The sequence below is a fragment of the Caenorhabditis briggsae genome (assembly GCF_000004555.2).
Source record: "Caenorhabditis briggsae complete genome, chrV, whole genome shotgun sequence".
Lineage (NCBI taxonomy): Eukaryota > Metazoa > Nematoda > Chromadorea > Rhabditida > Rhabditidae > Caenorhabditis > Caenorhabditis briggsae.
In genome coordinates, this window is record NC_013488.2 from 14,586,618 (window position 1) to 14,597,592 (window position 10,975).

At 38.1% G+C, this 10,975-nt stretch overlaps 3 protein-coding genes across 3 annotated transcripts; 2 read left to right on the plus strand and 1 right to left on the minus strand.

Moving 5' to 3' along the window:
- Positions 1–2,632: 2,632 nt before the first annotated feature.
- Positions 2,633–3,812, plus strand: CBG04593 (the record flags this gene model as incomplete). Its single annotated transcript, XM_002637761.2, has 7 exons — positions 2,633–2,696; positions 2,744–2,857; positions 2,902–2,996; positions 3,045–3,212; positions 3,260–3,357; positions 3,563–3,656; positions 3,711–3,812. 7 exons carry the CDS (start codon positions 2,633–2,635, stop codon positions 3,810–3,812), a joined length of 735 nt encoding a protein of 244 aa, XP_002637807.2.
- A 2,878-nt stretch (positions 3,813–6,690) lies between these two features.
- Positions 6,691–7,882, plus strand: CBG04594 (the record flags this gene model as incomplete). Its single annotated transcript, XM_002637762.1, has 2 exons — positions 6,691–6,874; positions 7,794–7,882. The coding sequence occupies 2 exons, from the start codon at positions 6,691–6,693 to the stop codon at positions 7,880–7,882; spliced, it is 273 nt and encodes a 90-aa protein (XP_002637808.1).
- Positions 7,883–8,458: 576 nt separating this feature from the next.
- Positions 8,459–9,236, minus strand: CBG04595 (the record flags this gene model as incomplete). The annotated part of the gene is made up of 2 exons (XM_002637763.1): positions 8,459–8,890; positions 9,090–9,236. 2 exons carry the CDS (start codon positions 9,234–9,236, stop codon positions 8,459–8,461), a joined length of 579 nt encoding a protein of 192 aa, XP_002637809.1.
- Positions 9,237–10,975: the final 1,739 nt, after the last annotated feature.

The following is a 10,975-nucleotide window of genomic DNA, read 5'->3' on the forward strand; positions in this document are numbered from 1 at the left end:
TGTCTGCGGATATTTTGCGAAAAATTAGAACTTCCGACGAAAAAACAACTTTCACTGTGTCCAGAAAACCTGTGACGAAATTCGAAAAATCGGATGTTTTGAATTCGTCGTTGTTATTTTTTTCCTTTAAAAACAATCCCTCCTCGTAGTTTCCCATACAATAATTAAATTGATAGAATTCAGCGATTGTTATTGTTTTGGATTTATTCAATCAACTGGTTCAGTTTTTTTATCCAAGCGGTCTCTCAATAGAATTTTCATAAATTGAATCTATTCCCAATGGTCGTTCCTAAAAATCTTGATATTCTTTAGCTACAAGTTCAGACTTCTTGTAGTGCTGTTTCTGCAGAATTCAGATTTAACCTCGTTAGTTTTTGATCAATCAGCGACTCGTGACTGATCTTCAACCTCGAATTGAATGAGACCAAGTGTTTCAGAAATAGTTTTAGAGCAATGACTAAGTGTGTGTATGTTGCATATGAATAGGGCACTTGATTGGTAACTCAAACGGTTCAAATATTTCTGGGGTTTTCTTAAAAATATGTAAAAAATTTTCTGATAGAGTTTCGATGAATAGGTTTTCTGATTGAATGAAAATGGTCCGATCTGAAACATCTGTGAATTTTGATCCTGATTTTTAAAGAGCAAGCTTTAAGAATTTCTCAGCACGTGGTGAATGTGTTGAACCCCAAAGATTATAACTGAAAGAGCTCGAAATTTCCAGAATCCTAGAATAATTTAGCTACGGTCCTCAGAATGGAACTGATATCATATCAAACTTCCTGCCTCGTCAAATAACACTTTTTTTCTGATCTATTCATTATTTTTTCGTAAAAAAAGTCCAGGAACTAGGAAAAGTTATATTTGAGCTTTAAGGGAATGAAATAGGTCAATTATCCAAAAAGAATAAACTCCGGAACTCAGAATTATTTTATTCTAAGCCCACCTTTGATCTTACGACTAAAACAGAACAAATTTTCGTTTGCCAAATAACGTTTTTAATCAATTTTTGTAATTCTGAAGCACATAATTTCGTCCGGACTGATAAAAACGGGTATATCTTTAGATATATGTATCTTGGAAGCACGAAAATCTGTAGAAATATAATTTTATATTTCATTCTAAGCTAATGAACTTTTCAAAGCGATTCCTGAGGTCATTGTCCAAAGTTATGCGCCACCTTGTATTTTCAAGCCCTTTTTTCATCTTTTGCATACTTGTAACGGGCCGGGCCGGGCTTTTTCCCGAATTTCGAAGGCCCGGTGGGCCCGTCATTTCATGAGTTTGAAAATTTCAAAAAACACATAAGGGGGGACCCTTATGTGATTTTTTTCGATCAAAAAATTTTTTTCGAGTTTTTTCGATTTTTAGATCAAACAGAAAAACAATCCAAAAAAACAAAAAAAAGGAGAAAATTATATTGAGAGCTCGAAATTTGACTCAAAAATTCAGAATTTTTGATACCGGGCCTTCCGGGCCGGGCCCGGGCCTTGAAAATTTCCCCAGGCCCGGCACGGAATTTTACAAGTATGATCTTTTGAGAAAACCAAAACCGGCTTTAAAGGTGGGGGGACATGAAAAAAATAATGTTCTCGAAATTCCGTTCAAATATGCCCCTCGAGGAGTTGAACTTGTGAGGGCGTTGATTGAGGGTGCGGCGCCGCTACCGGCTGAGCTACACGGGCAAAGGGAAAGCGGCTTCCCGATTGCATACATAAAGGCGAGGACGACAGATGTACGCAGAGTGACATTAAGCGTTGTACGCCGTTACGGTTGAATGCATACTTTGGCCCCAAAAATCCCTCGTAAAATCTCCTGTCCTCCCACCTTTAATAAATTTTTGTAATTCTAAATTACATTAATTTGTCTAGATTTTAGTCAAGACTCGTAATAAAATCACCTGACTATAAAACTCTTTTAAACAGTTTTTGCCCTCACCTTTCTTTGATTTCACCTGTTTTCCTGTTTGACTTCCATATAAAATGAGATTCCTTATTTTGGCAGTACCTAAAAAGTTCCTGGGAGAAGTTTTGGCGTCACTGATTTCTGTTTTTTTTTTCAAAATGGGATTCCAGGAACGGAACAATTAGAGTCTATGAATCCATGAATTGAATTCATAGCGTTTTCTATAGACTAGAATCCTGTGCGAAAACTCTTATTTCCAGATTTCAGCTCTCTAAACGATCTTTCCGGAATTCCTCTAAATATTTTTTTCTGAGATCTCCCGGTTATCACCTACCCCCAGATTTTGAAGAAACGTGTGATCCAATTGAAACACTTTCAAATTAGCACTCACTTCTTCTCGTTGAGTTCTCAAAATCAACGTAGTCATCTGATTGAGATTAAGCCTCAAAGTATATAAATAGGCCAATCTGGAGTCTAGAAATTAGATTTCTTTTTTGAATTCGTATTTTGTCTAGCTCTGCCTACTCTGGAAAATGACTAACCGCCATGTTGAATTCGCCATGACAGGTACCTTGACAAATTAAACTGATATCATAAATTTGCGAGAGAACAAAATATACCTAACACAATCATCTATGCTTTTTCCGCATTTTTCATTTGTGCTGACAGAATTTTTTCCACTAGATTTGTGACTTATAAAGTGTTCAAGATTTCAGACAACCATCAAATGGGAGACTTCCAAGTCGACTTTGCGCAAACCCTTTTTATGTGTATTTTGTACATTTCTATAGGTTTTTTGTTATATTCAAAGATGTGTAATTCACGATTTTACTTCCAGGAACCATTTCCATAATCTGCAGTTTAACAACCATCACTTTATATTTAACGAGTCGAGATTTAAGGAGAAAATATATTCTTTATCTGGTCCTTGATATGTGTGAACTTCTTGATGGTAAGTTACTGTACCTGTTATCTGGATTGTTATCTGAATTTCAGCGATCAGCTATGTGTTATTGGGTACTGGGCGGGGTCATCAGTTGTTGACTGGAGTGATGGCTGTACCCATTACAGTCCGAGCTTGCTTCTTCACAGTGAGCCACCGAGATTTAAATTACGAAATTTATCTCCGTAACTTTCAGAAATATTGGCCCCAATCGCTTATCCTTGGAACTCAACTTCCATCGATTTGCACAATGTTTTTATCTTTCGAAAGAATTATGGCTGTCAGCAAACCAGCAGTTTATAAAAGAATGTGTACTCAAAATTTTAAATACATCTTATGCGGAATGGTTCCGGTGTGGGGAGTTGTAAGTTGAGAAGTACAGTTCAAGCATACAAGTTTTATGGTCTTAAGTTAACACTGTTGGCTGCCGGAGCATCTGTGATCGGAGTGGATGGGGATAGAGTGGTTGGTACGAGACATTGTGCAATTATTACGAGTACCAGTAGGTGGTAAGTTTAAAAACTAACTTTTGATTTTGTTTTGTTCTCGTTCTCTTTGAATTAAAAAAGGATCCTTTTGATCTTTAAGTAGCTTGATCATGCTGATATATCAGAAGAATTTTCGCACTTTTAATTTTCAAATGTTATTTTCAAAATGATCTAGAACATGATCTCAATGAATCAAAGTTCTAGTTAAAAATAGAATAACTTCTAGGTACGCCACATTTCACTTCACATTCATCGTCCTTGCCTACGTCATCGCCTTCTTCTCCACCCTCATCGTATGGGCGACTCGCAGGGTAATGACGGTAGATATCCACTAGATTACATGGACTAAGACTTTCTATTTTTCTTAATTTCAGACATTAACAAAAAGCAAATACGGATCTCAAGATGATAAACTTGGGATGATTTTGGCCATGTCCGGAACATCAATAATTCTTCTTGCTTCTCAGCAGTTGTGATGTTAACCATTCGATGGGATATCACTGAATGGGGAGATATTGAGGTGGCAGTGACCTATGCGATGCCTGGATTCCTGTCAGTTGTCAATACGATAATCGCATTTCGGTTTCGAAAAGAACTTCGTGCTCATTTTTATCATCTTTTGGGGATCAAGTAAGTTTTCTCATTTCATTTTTAAATTCTCGTTTCTGAGTCAGATCGAATAAAGTCGATACAATAACTGTCGTAAGACAAGTTACTGTTTGGAGAGAGGAGATGTGATTTGGTAGGTTTATGGAGACATTTTTGAGTTTTTTTCATGTCCATATAGAACATAAGTTATTTTAGAGGTTCGGATTGAATGTATATCGTACAACATGTAATAGAAGTACCCCCACACTGTCCAGTTTGAGCTCGATTATCTCAATTCTTATGCAAGATATCAAAGAATGGTCGACTGGCGAAAACTTCTTATATTATGACAAACAATTTATCAGTTGACCACTTTTTTTATATCTTTGACAGAAACCGAGAAAAACTCGCTCGAAGTTGAAAGTTAGGGAGCCTTTCTATTACAGGTTTTATGGTAAACTGTTATCAGAAGCGAAGCTTTGTTCCTTTTTTTTTTGAAACATTTGGTTTTTTAATATTTAAAAAATACCGCTAACACATGTTCGCAGAGGACGAACTAGTTTTTTTTTCTCTCTTTCGAAATATTGCATGTTCCGCCATTTCTCTCAAAACGTCGGTCGCTTCCTTTGTCCCGGGTATATAAACTCACTTCACTTGCCACTATTTCGCTTCGGTCCGGAGTTGATGGGTTATCTTTGATGATGTTATTGACTTTATCTGGTGCCGCCAATTAATTATCCGTTCGAATTTCGAACATCTTCTTCCGTTCCCATAAAGAATGGAAACCCCTCTTCCCATCAACACCCCTTGACCGAAGCTTTTGGAATTTTTAAGTTCGTAGGAGACATTACCATTTTAAAGAGAAATTTTAACTAATAACTAGTAAAGTTCTGATCTATATATTGGGATTTATTAAAGTTTTCCAAGATTTCTTTCAATTTTTTTTTATTAAAAAATATTTCGCAATATTTCATGAGATTCCTTGGACAATGGAAAGGGGCGTTTTGGACTTCCTAACGTAAAAGAATATGATTTTAAGTTTTAGTTTCAAAACTGTTTATTAAAACTGTCCTCTATTCTGAAAAAAAGTGATCTGTCGAAATTTGATCTAGTTTTCCCTATTTATTCTATGTTGTCTTCTCTAACCATTTCCAAATTTCCAGAACAATTCATCACAAGCCGGAGCAATCGATGTTCACTCGAACGACACTAACTTCTCGAAGACACACGACGGTCCATCACCTCAGCTAGGATCATCCTCGGATTTATTTTATTTTTCTGTAAAACTTTTTTTTTTCATAGGAACCCAATGAAGTGATAACAGATTTTTAATATACAAAAAATGACACATTCGGGGGGATGAGAAAGAAAAGAGGATAATATTCGAGATTCATTTTCTATTAAATCGGATGTATCTCCTGACAACGTGTCGTATCGAGGAGGAGAGACTACTGAAGACACTTCGTGTCGATGAGAACACAGATTTGCCTCGTTTTTAATTGTTTTTTTTTTTCAGTTTTCTTGAGAGTTTAGATTCTAGCGCTACGAACGCAGCGATAATTACTGTATTGAATCTATTGTTCCGTATTCAAGGTTTTGTCAAAAAAAGTCACATTTTGTCACTTTCAGTTTAAGATAGTCAACTTTGACGTTCTCAGAGAGTGGTCTCGATTTTGTAAATTTTTCGAAAAATTCGAAAATGTTCTTCAAAAATTACATCTACTATTTTGTAATTGACAACTTTCGTGCGAATCTCCAACAAAACTTACAGGGTGCTGCAAAAGTTTTGCAACCAAAAGTCATAACTTCTCGGAAATTAGTCGAATCAGCCTCAAATTTTAACGGGACTTTATTTAAGAGATTTGTGACAAAACTAATAGTGAGGCAGTATAATTTTCACTAAAAGTAATATCCTTGTTACACTTGTACACCTGGCTCCACCAAAACAGCCATTTTTCCCCCATTTGAAGTGATTCCTTCAAAACTCATGGTTTGCTGAGGATTGGCTGCCCAAAGAATCAACAGACTATTACTGTTAGATAGCCTAGATCATTGTGGTAAAACACGGAAATTTTCAAATTTGAGTTTTGCCTCTAAGCTGAACAGTGTCCCATCAATGAACGCGGTGGTCAAGCGCGTGCCAGAAGCTCAGGAAAAACATCAAAGGGGGCTTACAAAAAGTAGCGCTATTTTCGTAAAAATTGAGGTAGAAACATGAAACTTTGCACATTTACTGATGAAGAAACTGGGAAAAACATGAACATAAAATCAACGCACAAAAACTGCGTCAGCTTGAGTCAAATTTTGGTTGCAGAACTTTTGCAGCTCCCTGTATTACTATTCTAATTCAAGACTTTGGAGATAACTATGTCAATTACAAAAATTATATTGTTTTTTCAGGACATAAAGTTATAATATATTCTTGTCCGATACTGTGTACCGTAAATACCTTTCAATTTTGGACCAATTTATCTCGGTTTCTGCGAAAAATATAAGTGGTTAACTGACAAAACCTTTTGATATTATGATTAGCATTGTCTTATTTTATCACTTTTTGATATCTTTTATAAAAAATGGGATATATGAGCTCGAAGTTTACGGTTTGGGTGGCATTCTATTAGCGTTTTTCCGGTATACTGTGAAGTTTTCATTCTACGATTCTCTCGGAGTTTCCCTATCTTAACAATTGATGTTCATGATTTTTAAATATTACTGTATGAATTGCAAATTAATAAATTTTCCAACATCTTTGATTCATATTTCAGAATGGACGTATTTACTGTTGCGACACCTGTTATCGTGATCTCATTTCTCTCGTTTCTTACTCTCCGTCTAATCATCAAATACTGCAAACCGTCCCAATCGGCCGTCGTCTCCTCATCAGACACTGAGGCACCCGATTTCACACGTGTCGCTAATCATCTGTTCGTCTCAAACACCCCACACACTTGTATGTTCTTCTTCTTTTTCTTTTTCTTTTTCTGTTTATTTTCGCCTTCTTGTTACCCAATCGGAAAAGTGAAAGAGAGTGATTAATGGGGGGGGGGGGGGGGGGGGGGGAGATGAATTGGGAAACAAGAGAGAAAGCTATCCTTTGTTTGTACTACTGTACGTGTATGTATCATTATGATCGGAAGTATTCGAATAGATTACGGTCAGAAACAAACAGAAATGAACTTGTTGATGAGAAAATTGCGCTTATGATTGATTCTAGAACAGAACACTACATAAGCTAATTAAGCGAAAGGGTTACGGTAGTCGATATTTTATAGTTCGAACATTTTCCCAAGAAGAGCTGACCTAATGGTATTTTCGAAAAGGGTTACTAGGGGAAAAATGCGATAGGTGTATCGAAAATTGAAGATCTCGGAAAACTATGAGTTCTACAGTAATCCGAGTATCGCGGCTTGGAGAATCAGAGAAGCTTTGAAGCCTCAAATTATTATAAAGTTTGTTCATATTAACTGAAGTATAAGATCCTCGTACAATAGGAGCATCTGAATCCAGATGCAGTTAACCGAAATAAATATTGCCACAAATGACCAAGAAACTTTTTGACTGATTTTTTCGAAACCTGAAAAGGTGAATAACGATTTCCACCAGAGCAAATATAAGACAGTATGCAAAAAAGTGGAAAATTGACATTTGAAATGGACTGAAAATGAATACCCTGTGATACAAAAGTCCCCTAACTTTGAGCCTATTTTTCTCGGTTCTTCAAACTTGGCATTGTGGGGGCCCTTCTATTACAGGTCTTTCCGTATCAGCTTCTGGAAAAGAATTTCCAGACAAAAAATGTGGTTTCACTTTCTCACATTTACTGATAAACCACCTAAAAATTTGCTCTCAAAATGTACATGATATTCCAGACAGCCGAATCTACGTTGACGAAGATGCGAATGTTCGAAGTGTAACAATCACCCGAATATCTCCACCTGGTCAGCATATTGTCGGTTAGTTTCCTCTGTTATCTTATCATTCTTTCGTTTCTTTTTTTCTGAATGTTTGCTCAACTATCACACAATAACACTCGTTTTATTATGGTCAAAAAAGAAATTAAAACAGCCAGCGCATGAGAGAAAAATACAATGTTTTGGGGGGAATGAGGAATCCGTGTGAGAGAACGATGAGTGAGAAGCTTTGGGGGATGAAGAATAGGAATTGTACACCAAGACCGTAGAAAATTGTAGAGTTTGTATGGGGTGGGAAAAATACATGGGCACATAAAGCAAGAATTGCGGTAAAGAAAAGAGCAAGGATTGGGGAGGGAGTTGTGTTGTTGGCCCGCGTAGATCTATGGTACGTTGAGAAGGAAGATAGGAAAAGCGGTAGAAGTGGAAAAAACTCGAAATGTCAATGTGAGGTCGTTTGGTGGACCCGAAATAAAGTAGAACGAGAAATGGAAGAAAAAGAGGAAAGATGGTTAGAAAAGAGGTAAAAAAGTAAAGCAAGAATGAAGGTGGGTGGCGGGTCACAAAACGGTATTAAAAAATAACAGGGTTCACGAAACAGGTGGAATAAGTTTTGGGGGCAACTAAATACGTCCATTTGGGACCGGACGGAGAAGAAGCTGGCTGGCATTGATGGTGGCACTGCTGGGGTATCCACCGGTAAGGTCTGGAGCCGAGTAGTCGTAGGGATCGGCGGTCTGGATGAAGAGCGGCTGGTTGACTGGCTTGTGCTCATCCGCTGACATAGGTGGGCAATGGATGATCGGACTGGCCATGGCACTCGTGGAAGTCGAGGCAGTGGTTGTCTCCGGCACATATGGAATATAGTTCATTGGGAGATGGTAGATGGTGTAGTTTCCGTCAGGGGAGAATTGACAGTACGATCCGAGAGAAGAGTTGGAGCTGGAGCTGTGTGACGAGGATCCAGAATCGAAGAAAGTGGAGATGGCCGGAAGTGGTGGGAGTTCTGTCTGATTTGGCGAGACTCGCTTTCTGGTCTTTGTGATCGTTGTCTTCTGAAATAAAGATGAGGTTAGATTCTTCTTCTTCTTTAAAAGGGACAGATGTTCTTGTCAAGGACTTTTCACGGGTCACACTTGTTGTACCCGACGACTACCCTCATCGCGCATAAACGATTAATGGGCTATTGTTGTCTTTCTTCCACCCGGATTGTTCTTATTACGGAGAAAACATTGGAAAATATAGGACACATACCATTTTGAGTGACGAAGTGCTCTGATGGATTGGAGCCGAGGCAGTGGTGCTGATTTTCTGGAATTTGGCTGGTGGCTCTCGAAGAGAAATCGGCATCCATGAATGATGCGATGATGTAGAAGTGGTGGTGTAAGGCGCGGATTTCATTTTATGAATCTGTAAGATTAAAAGAGGTGAAAGGGAATAGGAAAAGAAGAATAAGAAAAAGGAAAAAAAAGGTGAAAGCGTCGGACGGAGGAAGATTTAGAAAGACATAGAATTAATACATATATGTATGTATGTTTTTGGGAATAGAAAATAAGACTGTAAAAAATAAGAGAGAGAGAGGGAATGGCAGGAGAAAGAAGAAGAAGCTTCTCCCGAGAAAAGACCAAAAAGACAGGTTATTTGGTGTGAGAAGAGAGCGAGGCTGATTGATAACCATTGAAGACAAAATGTGAGAAAATAGGAAAGAGAATTACACTTGTTGCAAAAAAGTGAAAAAAAAGAAAAGAAGAGGTAGAAATCGAAGTGGAACGGCTTCTTCTCGAGAGTACACAAGAAAACAGTGATCAAAGAAAAATCAAGAAATACCAAAAAAGGAAGAATAAGTTGATCTCGAATCAGATATTTAAAACGTGTTCGTCAGTGTTCACTTTCTATGAAATGACTGAATAAGAAGTAATGGGCTTTGAGTAGAGGAATAGGTGTCGGCCGGTTTCTTTCTCTCTTTTTCAATACGTATAATTGCTTTCTCCTTGCTTGTCACCATCGACTTCGCTTCTTCTGAAGCCAAAAAACGAGGCAAAATGAATGAGGCGAATGGTTTCGAGAATCTGTAGAGGAGGCTACTACAACTAGTAGAAAGTAATGTATCTGTGTTGTAGCAGAGTCATTTTGAAGGTTATCTTGTTGAGAGAGAAAGGAACCGGGAGGAAAGAAATAAGAGGGGGAGGAGGCAAAAAGGGAATGGGTGTACAGATGGCAGGTGGTGGTGTTTTTGGGGTACTCCTCCTTCTCCTTCTGATGGGGTGGTGCCCTTTTGTGTACATGGGGGCAATAGAGAGAAGGAATGGTGAGAGAGGTCGGGTCATCATTGAACTAAATAACTGGGTGGGCTCTTCTTCCTACTGTTGCCATGGGATCGTTCGCCTAGAAATGGGATGTAATTTGTGGGAACAAGGGGAGTGCGTGTCGGTTGTAAATTTTATGTGTGTATGAGGGGGGAGAGGTCAACAGAAGGGGGTAATTGAGAGTTATGAGATAGGATCTAATAACACAAGGATCGTTGCTCGCGCAGTGCCGATGTTGATTCGATGATTTCCAGCTAGGTTAGATAAGGATTTCTAGAGGTCAACAACTAAAGTTTTAGAATCTGGAGTCGCAGTTTTTTGAGAGCTCCGAAAACTTGAACTCATACGAGAAGGTTGACTAGACAGACCATATCAGACTTTTGAAGTCTAGATTTCGTTTATAAAACTAAGAAACTCATCTAGCTACACTAAGCCTAAATTAGGACATGACATTGATTTGTGCTCCGTCGAGCAACTGAAAAACTAAAACGAAATTTAGGCTTCCCAACCTTCTCAAGATCCTATGGTTACGGTAGAATTGAAAATCAAAGCCCTCCTTAAGGGTTCCAGAACCTTAGTTTTCTGGGTTACGGTAGGATCGAAAGGTGAAAGAATAAAGTTCTAGATCCTTCTAGGATCACCACTTCATGGTAATCCTTGAAATCAAAAGCCTGTATATATACACACCACTCTTGTCCTTCAGCCGTCGGGCCGAATCTCAAAAAAAGGAAATGAGGTAGTGTGGACTTCGGAATGAAAGTAGGAGGAGGAGAGGTGGGAGGGCGGATAAAGACGTATTCATCTGCGTAGCATTATAATAATAAAACGTCTGTC